At 40.6% G+C, this 22,525-nt stretch overlaps 1 protein-coding gene across 2 annotated transcripts in view; it reads left to right on the forward strand.

The window, feature by feature from the left end:
- Positions 1-1,808: 1,808 nt before the first annotated feature.
- LOC137277141 (beta-3 adrenergic receptor-like) overlaps positions 1,809-22,525 on the forward strand; it is a 51,429-nt gene continuing 30,712 nt past the window's right edge. The window contains exons 1-2 of one of the 2 annotated variants that reach the window (XM_067808812.1): positions 1,809-1,865; positions 2,317-2,512. In XM_067808812.1, the coding sequence (XP_067664913.1) occupies positions 2,462-2,512 (51 nt within the window). In that variant the 5' untranslated portion in view covers positions 1,809-1,865; positions 2,317-2,461. Of the gene's footprint in view, positions 1,866-2,186; positions 2,513-22,525 lie in introns of those variants that run through there. The other variant, XM_067808811.1, reaches the window with a different exon arrangement.

Here is a 22,525-nt window from a genome sequence, read left to right on the forward strand (position 1 = left end):
ACGGAAATGTATCTTGAATGCGTAATTTCAAGAAGAGGATAAAAGACCTCTTCTTATCGATATGAACAGCGCCACCTGACGTCTAAATTGAGTCTGGCAGTGTAAAGGTGAACGCTATGCTTCGAGTGCAAGTGTCAAGGAGCGTATGTGGCGATCCACTTGAAGGCCCTTCAGCTGCACCCAGTCCTACTCTTAGCTAAATACTTGCTGTACTTTTGTCATTATATCCCATCTGTTACATATATTTCAGGATAAACAGCAAGGAAAGAGACCCGCGAAAACAAGTAAATTCCAGTGTTAGAGAAATCTCTAACCTAATGATGTTCCTGGAAAATCGGGAGATATGACTCATCATTTTAATTTGGTCACAAAGATGGAATGTCTCTGTTTGAAAGCTGTTTCTGGCTTCTGACTGTTTTGGACTGTGGGCAGCAAGTCGCCATTACATTTCATCCCATCGTGTCATAATATAAGCTTCGCTGTATCAAACACGAACGAGCAGGAGCTCTGGAAAAAGGTCAATCTTTCGCCGCCATTTGCAACCCTCCCCGCCCTCTTAAAGTGAAGGACACAACGATCATAGCTCCACGACGGTCGTAACTCTAAGGTAAGTACAGGAGCTACCGCAGTCGTAGCCTTGTAATCACTTTGTGAAACACCGCTCATGCAGTTCAATACGAGAGTGCTAGTCAGAATTCCAGTAAAACATCCTTTGAATGGCAGCTTCTCATTTCGTCATCAGTGAGTTTCTGCAACATGTAAACAAAGCAGATCCCTGCATGAAGAATTATCCTCAACTGCAACCGACAATTCATAACACCTGCAAATGAAGGCGCCGAGAAATACACCACTTTGAACTAACAAGTGTGAATATATTCATCTAAACTGCAACAATGACTTTTTCCCAAGTAAATACAAGCTTTATTTTCTTTGCCGCCCAAAACCGCTATATGGCAGCGTTTGTTAATGATACAGCCCTGAATCATACAACCCGGTGACTGACATCAAGAGTATCGATCTGAAGGGTGAAGTGATGCATGTATCCAGGGTGAAGTGACACAGGGACATAGGGTGAAGTGATGTAATTATGTAGGGTGAAATGATACAGGGATATAGTCTGAAGTGATACAAGGATGCAGGGCGAAGTGATACAATGATGCAGGGTGAAGTGATACATTCCTGCAGGGTGAAGTGATACATAGGTGAAGTGATACAGGTATGCAGGGCGAAGTGATACATGGATGTAAGGTGAAGTGATACATGGATGTAGGATGAAGTGATACATGGATGTAGGATGAAGTGATACATAGGTGAAGTGATACATAGGTGAAGTGATACATAGGTGAAGTGGTACACAGGTGAAGTGATACAGATATGCAGGGTGTTGTGATACATGGATACAAGGTGAAGTGATACATCTTGAAGTGATACAAGGGTGCAGGTGAAGTGATACAAGGTGGAAGGGTGAAGTGATGCATGGATGCAGGGTGAAGTGACACAGGGATTCAGGGTCAAGCAATACCGGAATGTCGGGTGAAGTGCTACAGGGATATAGGGTGAAGTGAGGTATTAACTGTTTGCCGTAACATCGTTTGGAAAATTTTAGATATATGCTCTGTTGAATGGATAAAGTGAGTTTGGTTCTAAGCCGCTGGCAGCAATATTCAAACATTGAAGTGGTGCAGATGGGGTCGACATACAATTCTGTAGCAAACGCCCACCGATGCCACCGTATCAAGACAGCACTACAGACAGACTGACAGCACTACAGACAGACTGGGGTCACCGTTGACAGAAGTGGTCGTCCACGCATCACAACGCCAGCTGAAGACGATGACGCCTACCTTTGTCATTAAGGATGGAAGGTAACGTTTGTTTCGGCGTTTACTGTATCTTCTCCAAAACACTGTTAAATAGGGTCTCCATATCAGAGTGAATGGGTTTGAAGCAGCTGTATACGTTGTTTCGATTGTTTCACGAAGAATGAAAAGCCCAACGTGATGCATGTCGTAACACACCGAGAAATACATGCAGGAAAAATTTGGATTCGAACCCACTCTCACTGGTTTCACGGGATACCAGTACATATAGCATATCCAGGTCCCCGTTTATACCAGTGTTGCATTGGCATGACTCTGCCGTGCCAGATACATACATTTTTCAAGCTATGTATCATGTAAATTGAAGTCCGAGATTAGACTGCCAGTATGCCAGTTACAACAGTGTCTGCAAGAAAATATCAGTCAGTCTTAGGCAACCTTGACTCTGCAGTACAAGTGTGAGCTTCGGCCTGTTCGTGCGTTCTAATGTTGACAGTGGGAATCGGTGGGCCATGAGCAGTGTGACAAACACCATTTCAACATTGGTTGAGAACGGGATCAATCCAACTACTCGGTCACAGGTACAACACAGACATTTCATATGATGTCCGTCATGACTGTGTAAAGGCATCGTCTACAGGATGAACATGACAGCTGGCCTGACCTTCGTGGAGCATAACACTATACCACAGGTAACATACACTACATGTCGTGACGTTTAATCATTTCCTTACGGATTGATGTCAATTGTCATGAAAAATATGTGTTATATCCTTGTAATATAGTCCGTCCTAGACTTCAGACTATCAGACAAACAATAAGTCTACGCTTAAACGCTATAATGGAGAAAGAACTTGAGCTCACCATGTATTAAGCAGGGCGATGTACAGCTGTACAAGGCCTAGATTTTCTTAGCTCTCTTAGCGCTAAGATGGTCCTAAGCACCATACATTAACATTAACTTACGTCTATCTTAGCGCTGAGAGAGCTTCGAAATCCAAGCACAGGGTCTCAAGTGATCATATAGGGTAGTGTGTAGGATGATGTGCATTGTAGGGTGATGTGTCGTGTGGGGTGATGTGTATTGTAGGATGTCGTGTTGTGTAGGGTGAATTGTAGTGTTGGGTGACGCGTGGTGTTAGGTGATGGGTAGTGTGGGTTGACGGGTAGTGTCAGGTGATGGGTAGTTTAGGGTTACGCGTAGTGTGGGGTGACGGGTAGTGTTAGGTGATGGGTAGTGTGGGGTGACGGGTAGTGTGTGTGGGTAAGTTGTGATGTGTTGTAGAGTGCAGCGTTGTTCTGTGGGGTGATATATAGTGTGTAAGGTAAACATGACAGTCTACATGCAGGCCTTGTGGGTTCGCCCTATTCAGCTGCAGAAGATGTCAGTATGTAATGAGGATCTGATTATGCCTTTCGTATGTAATTGTGATCAGGTATGAGTACTGGCTAATCCACGTACTCTCACTCAATATCTTTAGATATCAGATATATATATTAACAATGATTTTGACGTAAAATTTAGCTAAACATTCTTATGGCTTCTATTTTTGACGATATGTCGTATGAATCCATATCTGTTTGATTTGAAAACAATCTCCCAGATGTAAACCTGTACATATTTGAGTCGGACCTGAAATCCAGTAACACAAGTATGCACCTAACAAGGGGATGGTGACAAGCCATTTGTAATGTCGCACAAGTCAGAACACCCTCGTTTTAAAACACTAACACGATATCTTCAGGATGATCTGACAGGGCAGGTACATGACTGGTCCATCCTGGGTGACATTTGGGCGTAGAGAAACGTGTGTGACTTGTCAGTGAATGAATCCACGATGCAACTCCTGCGATGTTTCCGTTGCTTCTTGGGCTGCAACACCGCATATCATGCCTGACGAACTCCCCGTAGTGTGAGGTACAGGCCCCTGATAACCTAAACCACAAAACCACAGTTGTCATATCCTTCGGCTAGCTCGAGAAGTTCAGTTGATAACTACAGCGAACATTAACGCTAATCACCGATAACGCTCCCTAGGGCAGGTTAAATAAACTGGAATACATTACAAGTCCCGCAAGACACGTGTCGAAGGAAAACATTGGACTGGATTTCACAAAGCTAGAGTTTAATCGCACCTGACCCTTGACGTTAGATTGGTGTCTAAATAAATTATTGAACACCTTCATTTTCCATATTATCCGTTTTCGATTATTATACGACCATATGGCTTTGAATGATTGCAATGGATATATGCACTGGCTGGGTACGGGAATATGGCTTGTTTGCTAACCTTTGCAATGACAAACGTATACATAGTGTGCTACGCTGTATCGTCTAAGTGAAGGCATCTGTTGCAATGACGTATGCTGTCAGCATTATGCTAATGAAATAAGGCATGATTACAATAACACAGTTATGTCACGACATTAGCACGTTTCCAGTCTCTCGGCAAAAGTGTCGTCTGCTTGAATTGAACTTTCCAGTTATCTGGGGACGAAGGTGAGAATTGTCTCCATTTATCACGGTATGAAACTCATCTTTACATATTTCTTATCTCACTGTAATGAATCATGGACTGTGTGACGTCAAGCACGTTTGCCCACTAAAGCAATACATCACGACACACTGTCTGACGTGTAGTTCTCGTTTAAGAAAGAACGTGAAAGAACTTTTCTTATGTGCAGCCAAGGTGATAATTATGGTCGATACAATAGGCATGCCGGATATTCTCATGTTTTCCATTAATAATTGTCAAATAACATCATGAAGTAATTTGAAAAAAAATCAACACAAAGCTTCAAATGATGCAGCGAACGGCTCCGAAAACTAATTCAAAGAGCAGTTTCAAAATCAAAAAGATATGATTAATGAAAATATTTTTAATAACTGCAAATAAAAAGAAATCAAACACAAACTAGAGTCTAGTTGGTGCTATAATAATGGTAATTGGAGATGCCTCGAGGCACAAGCTGGGGTAATCGAAGTACCTCGCGTGGATCAATAATCGGTGTATTGTACCAGCAGGTTCAGGGCCACATCACGTGATCGTCACAGCGGACATGAAGTAACGTAACTGTAACCAGGACCCAGTCCATGATTACCCTTAGTTATGTCAAAATTATATGCGACAATGTCGGAAAATGAAGAAGGTCCGCCAAGCTTGCCACACACACGTACGTACGCGCGCGCGCGCGCACACACACATGCATGTCTACACTTCTGTCCCTGCCTTACACCGGTTGTCACTGCCGTCTGTCTGTCATGTTACTGGTGTCACCATCATCTTGCCATATATCTGTCATTATCCCATGTCAGGTTTGGGAGTCCGGTTCAGAGGGCAGGTAGGTAGGCAAGCAGATGTGATCTCACATCACTAATGTGTTGATGTAAAACAGCCCGAGGGAATCGAGAATGCTTTATTTGTTGTAAGTCCGACGTCAAAGGTAACGTGGCGTCTTTCAGTGATGTAGATGGCTCTGATAACGTGACAGGGGACTGCTCTGTATACTTGTAGAACAGGTGATTATGAGTGGGTGAGTGAATGTGTACGCCGGAGACAGACGCTGCATCAAGGACGTCGCGGGTGGTGGGTCACGCAAACTGACAGTTAAAACTTTTGACTTTACCCTAGCTCAGCGAACGGAATACACTTTGCTCAACATATGTACAATAGTCTCGTGTTCTTCTACAGAGTATGCTATAACAAGCGCTATAAACTTCACATCACTTACAGTTAGAGAGGATAGATATGTCATACCATTAATATGCTTAGTTTCCAAGTATCTTGACAGATTATTACATGAACAAACTATGAAATCCATGAGTTATATCCCTGTCTCTGAAATGCAACGGTTCGGTACTTGACATTAGTATCATCGGTAGGTATATCATGGTAGGTATCTTGTCGTTTTCCGAAGTTGTCTCGGGATGACATGGAAGTCTCGGGGTAATGTGGAAATCTCGGGCTGATATGGTGGTCTCGAGCTGATATGGCATTTTCGGGGTGATATGGTAGTCTTGGACTGATATGGTATTCTCGAACTGATGTTGTAGTCTCGGACTGATGTGGTACTCTAGGGCTAATGTTAGTTTCGGGGTCATATGTCATAAGATAGCCTCTTTGTAACGCATCAGTGAAATCGTTACTCGGTGCTCCAGATCCATCGTCAGTCGTGGAGGTTGTGTGGTAAAGTACCCTCCTCAACCGATGTATATGAAGTAGTGACGATGTGAAAATGTTACCAGAGATGATTATTTTCAACAGTCTTTCTATCGTGACACGGGGCAATACACCACGTACACTACAGCTTACTAGTAGATATGGTTAATAGTTACGTCATGCAATATTTCATTTATATTTCATATCATTTGTATCTTCCCTAAATGGTCGATGTTATGAACATAAATCACAACCCAGAAATTATTTATTGGTGGGTGTTATTAGCTAGTGACATTCATGATGGTTTCGAATTCTGTAACTCCCCGGACGCTTTTTACAAGGTGCGTTTTATGCGTGTTCACCGTTTCCACTGGCCCTTATGCTAAAATGTACATTCAAGTACCGGTTACCGACAAGTTTTTGTGGATGAATGCGTTTCAAACCCACTTCTACAGTTATGTTATACTTGAGGTATTAGGAGGGAATGGCCAATTGGACACCAGGTATACGAACCAATGTGAACCAAGAGATGTTGGTAATAACATCTTTCTGTATGCATTTAGGAAACGTTTAAGGGGTATTTGTTTCCATACATGGTATAACAGCATAGAGTCGTCAACATTTTAATGCATTAAGTTAAAGGTCACATGCAACGTAAAATACAACTTTGCAGATTCTGGTACCTTTCGGTGTGCACTTACCGAAACAAATCATAAAAAATGCCAATTCAACCTGTAAAGTTGAAAAAAAACGCGATGAAAAAAAGCCCGCGAAATCGGAGTTCAAACGTTTCACTAAATTCCCCCCAGCGCTGGGGGAAAAACTGGTTTCAACAGCTGTGCTGCGCTGCGTCCATAACGCATGAGCAGTGAATAGGTTTGCGGAGCTTGAAACAGTATGCATGCCCAGCGTCTGAGGTCGTGAGCAGTAGTCTAATCTCGGTTGTGTACACAAACAAGTACATAATCTACTCGTTACGTAAAACAACTTGTTGACTGTGGCAAGCAGTCTCTGTCACAGAGAAAACTCAGTGTCTCGTTTATTCACACCTATATGTCTGTCTGCCTGTCTGCTAAAGACAACATGCAATACACAGCTTCAATCATTGACAACGTGCAATTTGAACTTAACACCTATCAGACTATACGACATAAAGAACATAAGTTGATTTATGACTCGTGCACCCGAGTCCCGTGTCTGCCACATTATGTAATTAGGCACGTGTGATACACATGACATGTTTTTATGTATGTGGGTTGCAAACAAACTACATTCATTTTATTCGGATGACTGGATGTGACGGAAACTTGTGCAAACTCCAGATTCCAGTCCTGTTTCGTACTTGGACGAATGACAGATGGCTGGAGCCACGCAGTAGTTTACCATCTCTACTGACATGATTTTTTATTGGATCGAGCGCAAATTCAGAGAACATGTATTTTCAAAACCTAACATCTCTATATACATTCGTCACGGATATCGACTTCTTTTGGTGTATATGATTTTGCTTGACAACGGAATATGAATCCATACTGAAACGACGCATCAAGTACACAAAAAGAAGTTGTTATCCACAAAGAATCTTACTTTCTTGTGACTGGCTATACTTCTAAAATGCCCATCAAACAGATCATCTTTCTGTACACACAATGAACCCTCAGCATGTCAGCAAATGGAACAGCCAATCGGAAGCCGTCGTTACACTTGAGTGCATATCCACCCGCTATGACTGGGTTCGGTCTCCCGAGGGCTTCGTTTCGGGGGAAGTAAGCCCAAGTACAAAATATTGCACTTTTGAATCGCGATTGTACGCTTATAATTTTGTTTATTTGTTTTTTTAAAAGCAGCAATGTATATTATATGTCATGAATAAGTGATAAATGTGTTTTAATTATGTTTGATTTTTTGGTTGCATGTGACCTTTAATATGAAATCTCTTCCGAAATCCGAACAATATAGATATGTACCCAGAGTGCGACGGTTAGTCAAATACATGGGTACATCGGAATAGTTACAGCTTGTGTATTAACAATGTCACTGTCTGGGTGAATTTTATAAAAAGTAGAAAAGAAATAGCAACAAAAAAGACCGACAGAGTTAGACACCAAGAGTTCATCAAACGGGGACCCGTGAAGGTCCCGGGGTAGAATAGGCCTTCAGCAACCCATGCTTGCCATAAAAGGCGACTCAGCTTGTCGTAAAAGGCGACTAACGGGATCGGGTGGTCAGACTCGCTGACTTGGTTGACGCGTGTCATCGGTTCCCAATTGCGCAGATCGATGCTCATGTTGTTGATCACTGGATTGTCTGGTCCAGACTCGATTATTTACAGACCGCCGCCATATAGCTGTAATATTGCTGAGTGCGGCGTAAAACTAAACTCACTCACTCACTCATCAAACGGGTGTCTTGTGGGTATAGCACACGACAGAAGGTTCTCTGTCAAAACACTCAGGATCATTCTACGATCGGTTAATTGAATACTGATGACAGCTTGTAACTTAAACGACAAAGTGATATAACGTCAAATGTGGTTGTCAGATTGCTGCTGAAAATGGTTCTAGTGTTACAAATCATAAGCAGCAAAGTGGCAGCAGTGGTGTTCTTATCTGCGTTCATAATATTATGGCTGTAACATATCAACGTTTGGTGGAATGGAAATATTAACTGATGGCCCTGGCAATTTCAGTGGGTGCCTTCGATATTATGCAGTGAAGTGAAACTTATCTTGTTTATGGCAACCGCTGTTTATCAAGGACATCTTGGAGCAGAATCCGAGGCGTGCAATGCAACTTCTGTTGGATAGAACACAAAATGACTTCCAGGAAGAACTACAGTGCCGATGCTGTTATAGTGAGTGAGTGAGTTTTACTTTACGCCGCTTTTAGTAATATTCCAGCAATATCGTGGCGGGAGACACCAGAAATAGGCTTCGCTCAATGTACCTATGTGCTGAATCGAATCCGTGTCTTTGGCGTCATGAGCGAACCTTTTAACCACAAGCAATATGAAGTTAGAAACGGACTGGGATTGGGGATTGGGGATTGGGGATTGGGGATTGGGGATTGGGGATTGGGGAGTCGAATCCCAAATGTGAACAAACAAAATCAGATTCTGGATTCGACTCCCCAATCCCCAATCCGTTTCTAATTTCATGTTGCCTTAACCACAAGGTTACCCCACCCCTCCGAAGCTGTTTACAACCACACAAAGATGACGTTTTGGAAAGAAATAGTACATTTGTATTGTGCTTGCTGCAGTATGTATGAGTCCAATATTCTCAAACTCACCAATGAGTTTCTTTTTTTTCTAACTGACTATTCTAAATCGAAAATAGCAATGTGAGACTTTTCAAACGTTTCCCGTTAGAAGTTTGTGTAGTATAATTGGTAATATTGAATTTAATGGCTTCACGATATCGTAATCTAAAAGGAGGCTTACATCTATACGACTGCATATTTACACAAAAAGTCATATTCGTTCTCACATGTTAGGCGACAGATTTTTTATGCAAATCTGTATTAAGAACTTAATGAAGGTCTTACCGATAGTTTCTTGCAGTCGTTGATTCTATTCTCTGTCACTTTCGATGGCTTAACGCGTGTCAGCATTCGATTTCATAAAAATACACGAATTACGAAGAATTCAGCATTTGTATTATCGAATTTTAGAAGACAAGATTTCCCTTTTAGGCTGTAATTGGAGGCTCTTGGAAGCGTAGTCTGCTTTTTGTCATAGATTGTCATCAATATCCGGGATCTACTTCCATTTATAACGGTATGTAATATTAATGCGAACTTAAAACAAACACCACTGACGGTGGAGGATAGACAAGACAATATGGCCAAATGCAGATCAAGCTTGTCCCATGCAAAAGGACATTCAGGTCAACCCAGACTCGGCTAGCAATTGGACATTCAGATCGACCTTGCCTCAGTTGGCAACAGGACATTCAGGTCAACCTTTCCTCAAGTAGCAACAAGGCATTCAGTTCATTCTGGTCCACTTTGTTCTCACCCTACTGAAGTGAGTGATCATTTTCTCCCCGACGCCCACCATACAGGTGTAATTGTTCTACAACACTCACCATCAAAATGTAATTGTTTTAAGACACTCAACCATAATGGTGCAATTGTTCTACAATACTTTCCATAGAGGTGTAATTGTTTATGACGCTCACTGTAAAACTGCAATTTTTCTGGGACACTCTTTGTAAGGTGTAATTGTTTTGTAACACCCACCGTAAAGGTGTAATTGTTTCACGACGCTCACTGTCAAGAGGTACTTGTTATACAGCACTCACAGTAAAAGTGTAATTGTTCTACAACACTCACAGTAAAGGTGTAATTGTTTTATGACATGCCGTAAAATTGTAATTGTTTTATGACACTCGCCGTAAAGGTGTAATTGTTTCACGACGCTCACTGTCAAGAGGTACTTGTTATACAGCACTCACAGTAAAAGTGTAATTGTTCTACAACACTCACAGTAAAGGTGTAATTGTTTTATGACATGCCGTAAAATTGTAATTGTTTTATGACACTCGCCGTAAAGGTGTAATTGTTTCACGACACTTACTGTCAAGAGGTAATTGTTCTACAACACTCACAGTAAAAGCGTAATTGTTCTACAACAATTACAGTAAAGGTGTAATTGTTTTATGACATGCCGTAAAATTGTAATTGTTTAATGACACTCGCCGTAAAGGTGTGATTGTTTTATGACACTCACCGTAAGGTGGAATTATTTTGTGACACTCACCGTAATTACGAATGGTATTGTTATTTCAAAGACTTGTTTTCTACATCGGAAATTCATAATGCCATGAACAGCTATACAGCCAGGCTGTGCGACGAAAATAACGATCAAAGATGTGATTTAAATTGCTCAGTGATAAATGACATACTTGATATTCCAAAAACTCAAATAGTATTATACAAATGAAGCTGAACAAATCACCTGGAATAAATTATGCTATCTCCGAATGCTTCTTACACTCATCAGATATTCTACTCCCACACCTTGAATTAATGTTTAATGTCATTTTTGAGAATGTGTCTTTTTCACTTTCATGGTCGATTGATATCACGCTGCCTATTCATTAGCATGGTAATGACAATCAGACTGAATATTATAGAGGCATTACTCTACTAAGTGTCTTTAGTAAAATATCGAGTGCCACCATAAATAAACGTTTAGTATTCTGGTCAGAATCCTTTGATAAGCTAACCGACTGCCAAGCTGGTGTAAGAAAAGGATATACTACTACTGACAACATATATATTTTATATTCACTTATACTAAAATACTTAAATAATAAAAGTACCAAATTTTATGTTTTCTTTGTAGCTTTTACAAGGGCTTCCAAATCTATACACAGAGAAAAGTAATGGAACTACTAGATAATAATTCCTTCAGCAAAAAAAATGGGTAAACATTACAGACGTATTTATTTAAACGTCCTGGAGGAAGAATAATGAAATATCTTAAACCTTTGAGAGTCAAATAGGAGTTAGACAAGGTTGTATCTTGAACCCATTTTTATTTGCTTTATTCATCAATGAACTAGCAACGCAGATCTATGAAAAGTGTTCAAATGGTATTCAGTTACATCCAGATACAATGCAGCTATTTCTTCTATTAGACGTATTTGCTGATGATGTCATACTTTTCTTTAGCACTATCCGCGGATTACAAGCAGAAATAAATGAATAAAAACAATACCGTAACGAATGGAAACTAAACGTAAATAGAGACAACAGTAAAATAAGTGTGTGTAAACATGGGTGCTGCAGAAGAGAAATGGTATTATGGAGATGAAATGATAGAAACAACTACATCTTACATATACGTTGAAGTTTATTTTACATACCACCTATCGTGGCTCTTGATTGTAGAAAATACTAATTGGTATTATTAGATATAGTTATATTTTAGATGACTTGTCGCACATATAATTTTTTAGAATCTTTGATGCTAAGAATAGTCCCATACTTTGTATGGTTCTGAGGTTTGAAGAATCCAAACATTTGATATGCTATAAGAAGTACATATTTGTATGCAATTAAAAGAAGGTGTGAAAGTTACTACTTTAAACATAATGGTTTATTGTGAAAGTGGTAGAATTCCTTTATACGTTGAATCAAAAATGAAAGTAGTAAAACATTGGTTAAAATCTTAGATATGCTACGTTACAAATTACCCACGAAATGTCATAATATGATGATGGAAAACGTAAATGGTTTACGGATGTTATACATTTTTTATTTTCCTACTGGTTCTGTAATATATGCCTATGGCTAGAACAGTGCATAGACCCACGCATCCATATTTCCTCCTATCCATTAAACAAAGGCCACTAGGTATATATATCTATATATCTATCCAGACTTTGCTTGACCAATTGTCTGTGTCAAATAAATAAATATAGAATCACGCTTACAAATGTTCGTAGATCCTCCGATGAATTGTTAAATTAAATAGAAACAGGTAGATATATGGGAATTCAAAAGACGATAGAAAATGTGTGATTCGAATCCAATTATTGAAGAAGAATATCACTTCCTTTGTGTCTGTCCAGCCTCCCACACTTTAAGAAATGAGTATTGTACGTATTTATTACTTTGTACATCACAATATTCGTAAATGAATATGTGTATTAGCGCATATATATAGCATATGCTCTTAAAAAAGTAAGGGAACTGTACTTTCATTGTACGATTGTCGAAACTGGGTGATATATGGGATTGAATCAATGTTGATACATTAATAACGGATGTTTTGAGAATGCATCATCACATGGATTTGATTCAAAGCAAATCTGTTCGTTTAGTTATCCCCCTTGTTAGGTGACTAGAGTATGACTTGAAAATTTCAAGTTTAGAATTTTCAGTCATTAGTGTGTGATTTGACCCTTAAAACCCTGATCATGCACAGATGCAAGAAAATTATCGGAAAAAATGGTCTACAGTGATTTATCGACCTGCCTGAAAAACGTCACGATTCATAATGACAACCCATGCACGTGTAGGAGGGTCCCACGTTGTGAACGTTCTTCCCATGCATATGTTTGCGTGTGGTGACAACGTGAAATGATGCTGCATACTCAAGATGAATGTCGTTGTAACGTCCTTCCAGAATTGAAAGTTCAGGTTCCCCTACTTTTTTTAAGACTATATTTTCGGAAGGAAATCCTAGAGACGTTGTCAAAGACTCTGTACTATGTCTTTCTACATAGGAGAAATGAACTCTCTACAGCCTAATAATGATGCAATCAGCGCGCACGCACGCACGCACGCACGCACGCACGCACGCACGCACGCACACACTAAATAAAGATTATTAGAGCCTCACCATAAAGGTGGAATTATTCTGATGATCAGCACGGACACGTATTTGGTATCTATAGGAGTAATTGTCTCTTGGTGTCACGACTCAGAAATGGGTACGGAAATGTGCACCGACATGTGTATTTCTCTCTTGTCTTCATAGTCACTGCATATTTGGCGTCACGAATATTAATGTCGAGTCAACTGTGTGTGTTTTCTTGCCTCTTACCGTAGAGGACATAGTTCTTGCTCAGATGCCGAGAATCATGCGAACAGTATGCTGGGTATTTGAGTTGTGATGTCTGCGTATCTTAGACTGGAATTGCAATAGGTACGTACTACAATACGTATGTGCTCAAAATAGATTCAAGTCACTATACTAGCATAGTCTGTGTGAGGTGAGTGAGTATGGTGTTATGCCGTGTTTAGCAATATTGCAGCAATATCACGGACTTATAGGCCCGTGATATATATCACGGGCTTATGGGCTTCACACATTGTACCCATATGGGGAATCGGACCTGGACCCACGGCGTAACAAGCAAACACTTTAACCAGTAGGCTACCCCACCGCCCACTGAGTCAGGTGAGGACATGTCCACAGCCATTAAACAATTCGCTATTAACGTTAACCCTATCGCAATCACGTGAGCAAACGCGGCGCTCAAATGAACCCCATGCAAAACCAATTTCGAGGTAATACCTTATTCGAAGCAGACGAAAACTGTCCGCGTGTCAATGAACGGGACATGTTTCCCAGTCAGAATGTATAATTCAAACATAATATGATTTCTATCTCCGCTGTCTTTTACGAGCTTAGTAAACGTCAGGAATGAAAAATTGTTATGGAAACCAGACCGGTTATAATATGAAGGAAGACATATATCAGGAGACGTGGCCGGCGTTATTGGCAGTAACTGTTCCCCCCGAGGGGTACTAAACACTTAACTACTTTCACTATCACCCTACCCCACGTACACTCGTATTCCTTCATTCGGATATGGTCTTACAGAAGGGTTCAGCCTTCCTTTCCAGTAGATTTAAGTTATGACACTGATGAGGAGTTCTGGTATTAATCAGATATTAAATGTAATAGGTCAAGACTGCCATCTCGTACGTCAAATCAATTACTGTGTTAGTTCTCAGTGTATCTGAGAGTACAGCTTTACATGTGAAGAGATGATACACGTGTCAGATGGCAGTCACGTGGGCATTGTGTACAAGTGTATATCACCTTTCTAACAGTAGGCACACGGGGGCATTGTGCAAAGGAGTATATCACCTGTCCGACAGTAGACACATGAGGGCATTGTGTATAGGCGAATGTTATCTGTCAGAGCGTGGACACACGTGGGTATGGTCAATAAGCGCATATAAACTCCCTGCTAGTAGATGATCTATAAGTGTCTGCCACCAACTGATAACAGATACTCCAGGCAGCAGGACATAATGATCACAAAAGCTGATTTTGATATCAGTACACAACTGCGTTGTCGAACCTTACAGGTCCTAATCAATAACCCTTCGTGAATGTATCTATAAGGGCGGCGAGGCAAGGGCATATTTTGTTGCTTCCGGTATTCTCTGAGTCTCAATCCCAAACCCTGGTTAGGAATGTCATTAGTCAAGAATGTGGTCTTTATGAAACTTACCTGTGATGTCCGACCTTTGAAGCTGGCTCATCGCCGACTGTTATTACGGGGTGTCTGGTGGACACAGTTCAATTTCGGATTTGAGAAAATCGAAATATGGATATTTTTGCTGCAAACACAACCGTCAAAGGAATGTTTTTTGGAAGTACAAAGAGATGTATTTATATACCAGAGAAACAAGCCAAGCTGACAGACGCCGTTACTGCGTTTTTCAAGATGAAATGCACATGATACTAATTATCTGCAGGATCCATTATACGTATGTTGCCATAGGTTACAAACAGGATGCCTTTCCAATACTACCGAGTTAAAACCCCAGATCCATAATTATATAAAATACATGTAATAGTATCATTAGTAACGTTAATAATATCTAGGTTATTTCATGACTACTGTACATTCACAAACTACGAAAAATACTTAAATAGACAGATATGACAGCTTGCATCAATACATTAATATCTCACAAAGTATTGATTTGAATCTTTACATTATGAACTAAAAGTGGATATAAAATAATTTTAATACAATGTAATTGAAAATAGACAGGTTCATTTCGTTCACTTCTATATTGTAAAATCAGGTAGATTTGACACTTCAAATTCTCAGGCTTAAGTGATTGTATACTTTATTTGCTATGTACTATGTATGACATATACAAGACTAACACTCCAACTATGTCATCATTACCTGGTTAAACAAAATAAGTTCATTCAACTGTTAAAATGCAATTTTCCTGTTCAGTACTTTCGTCTCAGGTTTGAATGTTTTCCCACCTGTTTGTACGATTGCGCTGATACAACAGGCCAGATGACATTTGATTCTGAAAATGTATATCCATCAGTAACAAGACATATTTAAAGACACAATGTCAGTCATTTTTGAGCATATTTTGACCCACATTTTCTACACTGGGGAAATACACACTCACTGTAGCTTTCGACTGATGCAATAAGAAACTTATTATCGATAATTTACACGTCAAGCAGAACAAGCTTTCGAACAATCAACACTTGTCATACATGGAATGTAAACAACTGCTCCGATCGTCGGAAGGTGTCGAGCGTGGCGGTCTTGTGGGTGTTTACCGAACTGGTTTCAATCACAAGTTGTAAGCGAAATATTCGTAAAGAGCGCTCCAACCGACATATGGAGTTTTCTTAAAACAATGTTCGGTCGGTAGAGGACGTGAGAGTCGATTTAATGCAACGTTGCATTAATTCGTTGAACTTTTTAATTTAACATTGTAATTAAAACCGTAATTTTGTTTGGAATACATTATATGGTAACATCCCCGAGGAAAGATAGTCAGTATTATCGAGAAAATTGCATTATGTGTTTGTAGAGATGCGTAATGTGACATTGTGACTTTAAAGTGTAGAAACAGTACACGAATTTGATTAATTCAGTTTGATGCTTTAGTACTAGTTTCGGTGTTTCATCTTTTTAAGATATTTACGTGTTTCATTTTAATATATTAATTAGCCAACACTGATTGATTTAAGCAGTCCTTTGATAACTGACATTCAACCCGATGTTGTTTCTCTCTTATTACATCAAAAGCCTTTCAAGGATCACGAGGGACAAACTGCAGTTGATTGACGGCGTGTTAGTGGAAATCTGTGTCTCATCTAGTGGAACTGGTATGGTTATCCCGTACTTAATTAGAGGACTGTACGATATAATCTCAATTTATCGTACATCTTTCACGGTGTTGTAGGTTTTATAACTGCTTCTATCTAGGACGTGACGCGACTGAGACAGAACTACACCGCGTGCTGAGGTCTAGATATCAATGCGCTGAGTTAAATAAGGACCACGGGGGGCAACTCTACAAAAGAGATGAGAATGAGTGCATATGTGAAGGGAATATTAGAAATAGACTTGTAGATTAGCACCATACATGCAGTTTCTGGTTACTTCCTGGACACTAACATGATAGACCTGGTCGCTTTTGAAAAATCAGTTGGAGCAGGAATATTAATGATAGAAGAAAAGTCAATAGCCGTTTAGTGGTACTTAGTATCAGAGAATGCATAAATCTAATACGAAACGTGACGATGGCGCAGTACTTCTTCTATGGTATTTGAGTGAATACGGAGCGGTGGAGTAGCCCAGGGGTTTAAGCCTTCACTCGTCACGCCGAGACCCTGAATTCGATTCCCACGGGTACAATGTGTAAAGCCCATTCTGGGTGTTCCACGCCTTGATGTTGCTGGAATATTGCTACAAGCGGCGTAAAGACCAAATTACTTTCTCACTTGAGTGAATCAGTGGAGGTTAGAATTGTAAACCAAAAGTTACTGTGTTATGTAATCTGATTGGTTGAAAAACATGATCAAATGGTATTAGATTCCCGGAAACTGCAAGACTGTTCACTGCGTCTTGGCACGTAAACACATGTTTTGTTGTGCCACCAACAGTGGTGACGGCATTCAAATCATATTGTGACGTAAAGTTAGAATGACGTCACAAATGAGGAACTCCAGATGGGAACCAGCTGAAACGGCCAGGTGATGGTACTTTACTGCTGTACCCATACTCTATGTAAACGAGTGCAGACAGTAAAACCCCTTTGCTTTACTTTTTTGTTTACAATGTCGATAAACATCATGTGTTGGCCAATTTCTGGGTGTTACTGAGTATTTGAAGCACGGGAATTTGGCAGGTATTTACGGTCCATGAAATAAAGCAATATAATAACGAAGTACTTTCTACCAAAAGTGTATACAGGTGTAATCTCTTATCTGACGAGAGGGCATGTTTTGTCAATGAGCAGTGTACAGAGCACAACGCTCCATCATGTACATATTTAATATCCTGAATAAATGCACCGGTCAGAGAACAATCATATTCACAAGACGGAGTACACTCTTACTAGTTCAAATTTACAAGGTTGCGCTTTGGTCCAGGACTTGTTAATCGGATGGCAATATTCACCAAGTTGTAATTAACCCAGCAGCGTTAAAACCGGGCAGCCTATAAACTCGAGACTAAAGCTTGCATTTCATTGCTTGGCAATTCTAGCACTCGTTTAGATGGCACTGTTCAAACCACTGTTGCAATAAACTTCCAACTACAAGAAAACCCTTTCATGTTTCAAGGAAACCTTATGGTTTCATGGCGATATTTCGCTGGGTTAGTTAACTGGCCAACAGTCTTGTACCGATCAGTTTATGCTTTACGGGAATGTACTAAGACAAGTCTCGTCGACTTTGTACACTTCAGAAACATTCTCAGTCAAGTGTTTAACTAAAAACAGTTTTCCAAATATTGGGGGTTGTGTGTGTGCAAGTAGGATATGTAGACCAAGAGGGAGGATTTAACTGCTACATGTTACATTGGCGGTGTCACACGGACGAAGGCGGTTCGATTCCCCACGCTAAAGTAGTGTTGGAATAGTGGAAAACGCGTACTCACTAATTCCTTGTTACTAATTAGGTATCCAGCTGTTTAGGTCTGATATTTCAATGCACGTGTATCACCCGAAACTATTGTTAGTTCCAAAGATTGCAAAACTCAGCAATATTCAAATATGTCATGCATCATCTAGGTATGAATGCTTTACGGATCTACAACCAACGACAACTGGGCCGCGTGTTAATGTCCACGCAAACAATGAACATGAAGCTAATCCCTGTGTCCGCGTTAACGAAAAAACCTGCATCTTTCGAGCAAATAAATCTACATTTCACGCACGATATAAAGCATTTTGTGTTCTGGGTACTTAGATTTCCAAATTACTTCTTTAATTCGCACGCCGGTGAAAAGTAACAATGTCCACTTTGATATGGTGGTAAAGGTGCTGATGTTACCTCGCCTCTTCGTGCAGAGTCACGATTCCAGAGACTACAAGAAACACTGAATACATGCTCACGTGGACAACTGGAATTTTGCTTACAATGTCGGTAATTCCTTTTCACTAACGACATATTTCTATGTAGTTTTCTTGCGTAATACAAGAAAAGATCTTTATCAAAATGTACACAAGAAGACTTGACACTTACTCTGGCGAAATTAAAGGGAAAGCCTTTATATAAAAAGCCCAAACCTCGCCAATATGTATTGCTGTATCATACAACTGAGCCCTTCAGCCTTCAGTTTGACATAAATTGCTGCAGCCGTTCGAAGGACCCAGTAATGAAGATAGACAGACCAGCAAAATGAGCCAATTCGGATGTCGAGATTTGAAGCGACAGAGTACGCTGCAGAGTGTACATCATTCCCCGCGGTTGTGGTTGCCTTTTTAACATACATCACATACAGGGATTGCATCTAGGTACATGACGACAATTATATGGCGTCACTAGTAGCTCCAATTCTTGACGTTACCTGAGGCAGATTGTCAGACACAGATGCATATCCCGGTTTACCTCACTCCTGGGAAGATTTTCTATTCGCTGCCTAGAAGAAACAGATCAAACCAGATGGAATCATATTCAGTAAAATGACCCCATAATGCCATAAACAACATCCTAATGGTAAGCCTTCGCGATCGCCAACGCTACGTCATAATGGTGATTTTATGATGAATTCGGCGAGTATGTCACAGCTGGCAATGATACGCCACTGTCGAAAACAGTACACTACAAGTGAAGAACCGTCACAAGTGCCAGTATCATTAATGTAGTCAGAGAATACCCCACGAGGTACAAGTTAGAACGGGAAATGTGTCCCGATCGAAATTAATCTTCAAGTTCGGACAAGGTCGGGGCAGTGAACATTAATTTCACTCGCTTGTGAAATACCAACGTTTCGGCACACGTGTCGTAAACATAGTAAAACATGATCACACATATAACATCCTCTACGTATTAAGCCAGACAACAATGATAAGTCACAGTGATCAATACTGCGTCATAGTCAGCAAGACAATGACATTACGTCACACTCGTTGAACAAATACAACTGTGACGGAGAAGTCGAAAAGACAAAGCCACCAATGCCATCTCTCACCACATATCTCAAACTATGAACTCAGATCTATTCCTGTTAACACGTCTTAAAGTCGTTACACGCAGCAATGTTGTGTGCAAGACGACTCTGTTCCTTTCCACCGTTCGGTTGTCACTATTCCTGATAGACAAAGAGCATTCTGTTGTGGTTTGTGTCAGCTTGAAGGCTTGGAGTCGGCTCTCAAGATATGCGATGTCAAACCGCTGCTACTGACTAGATGTTTGCAAAGTGTGCTGATATGGTCACAGCAAGAGCGCCGAGATGCTGTCGCATGCCCATAGATCATTAACTTCATGCCACCTTCAGTAAGGGTGAGAACTAGCCACCACCACTATGAAGGAGAAACAGCGATAAAAGAATCGCATTCAATATGGTTGAGAGACAGCGATGATCGAGCCACTTCCTGTCTGAGTGATACATAGCGATGATCGCGTTACCTCCAGTATGGATGATAGAATACGATTATCGAGCCACATCCTTTCTGAGTGATAGATAGCGATGCTCGAGTTAGTTAGAGACAGCGATGGCTTGACTATAAGAAAACAGAGGAGAACAGTTTCCTTCAACGTTTTAATAACAGATTTAACACAATACAAAAACCAAATGTTTTGGGTCAAAATGATATCTGTCATTAGCGTGGAACTGGAGAGAAGATGTGGCCACATGGCGTTCATGTGTTTATTTGTAACCTGGTAACGTTGCACAATCAATATCAATGTCTAGTGTTCCCTTCACGTGCTTAGATAACTGCCGGTACCCTACTTTGCATTACCCGTCAGTTGTCGCATATGTTGCAGGGGAAGTGTCACCATTCTTGGTGCACAGCTGCTTCCAACTCGCAGATACAGAACAAGTGGTACTCGTGCTTCCATACATCGTCCGATAAAGTCTCTGATATTCTACGGGAAGTTGATTTTTGTTCTAATGGCGAGCCACGGATGGCGAGTTTAGTTCTTGGTTGAGGTTATATCAGCACGAGAACGGCGTGGCGTAGTATTGTCATCAATAAACACAGATCTTGTAGCAAGAGGATGATCATCAAAAAGTGAGACAACGACTGGATCCAACATTTCCTTCTGCTGATCACTCGTCAAAGTCCCATGTATTGTCAGCATGTCAAGTTTACACTCATAACACACTTCACCCACACACTGGGAGCCTTCGCCAAAAGCAACAGTTGGTTTAATGTTTTTGCTGCAAAACCTGTGTTTTGCTGTCCCAGAACCTGAAGCGTGGAACAGTTACACGAAGAAAGGATCGGCTTTCATCAGAACAATGTATTTTAGATGTCCTCAGAATTTAGTATTTCCGCTGCGAACTCCAAAACAAATATACCTGGTGGTGATGATCTGTCAGTAGAGGAGTTTGGATGACTCTTGTACCCGACTCTTAGGCAACCACGGGCTGTTCTCGTGGAGCGCTGGCAAACTGGTAACCAGTGTAGCTTGACAACAGTCGCGAATCTTCGTACTATAGTGGTAGCCTATGCAGGTTAAATACCAACATGTGGCATGTGCATTAACTGTAAACATTCATGGGTTGGCATCTTGCTTCAACGGGGTATGTTTGAGACGCTTTTGCAATATTTTCTTACGTGAACATCATTATCATACGTATCACTGTACACAAAGATAGCCCTGTTAGCGGTCAACATTGAAATGTACTCAACTTTCTTCCGGATAGACAGGACAGGACAGGGGTGATCGGGACGCCTTCAGTTGGGATAAAAGAAACCGGTGATAGCATTACTTTCATTATGGCAGGGTACCAATGTGTCATACCGCCTGTACTGAGACCTTGTCGAAGGGAAGGGAAGAAATGTGTCCACTGCAAAATGGAAACGAATTTGTCAGTTATGCAATTTAGTAACAGACAATGAAATTCTCTTTGTGTTCGTCTGTCCATTTTATAGTGACTTTCGAAAGAAATATATTAAAGATAATTTGATAAAGATGCCGCCATCGCAAGCTTTCGTATATGTTTTAGCTGCTAAGAACGAATCTCAAATATTAAACATTTTACTATATATTAAACATGCATTAGTTACAAGGAATGAATCGCTTAAAGAACATGTTACTCCCTGTGTGCAGCTTCATGTTATGTACAAACTCTCTTGTATACGGAGGCCTTTGGTACAATAAACCTTTTGACTTGACTTGAGATGGACGGAAGACAGGCTGAGCGAGACTGTCGCACTGTTAAGGACAGAGCGAGTATAAGAGGGATCGCACAGTTGTCGCGTGAAGCCCAAGTCGTCAGTGAGATCTCGCTTATCCTATCTCTATGCATATTGGTTTTGTTTGATGCTTAACGCCACACTCAGCACCGTTCCAGCTTTGTGGCGGCGATCTGTAAATAATCGAGTCTGGAATAGACAATACAGTAATCATGAGCATCATCCACGCAATTGGGAACCGATGACATGTGTCTACCAAGTCAGCGAGCCTGACCACCTGATCCCGTTAGCTGCTTATTACGAAAAGCAAGGGTTACTGAAGAACAATTCTAACCCTGATATCATTCCCCGTAGTATCAGTGTGTATGTATTGTCATGAGGAGAGTTTGCGTAGGTTATGCAAGAATTCTATTTACCGTCATTTATAAAAATC

This window comes from Haliotis asinina, chromosome 3 (genome assembly GCF_037392515.1).
Source record: "Haliotis asinina isolate JCU_RB_2024 chromosome 3, JCU_Hal_asi_v2, whole genome shotgun sequence".
In the NCBI taxonomy this organism is placed as follows: domain Eukaryota; kingdom Metazoa; phylum Mollusca; class Gastropoda; order Lepetellida; family Haliotidae; genus Haliotis; species Haliotis asinina.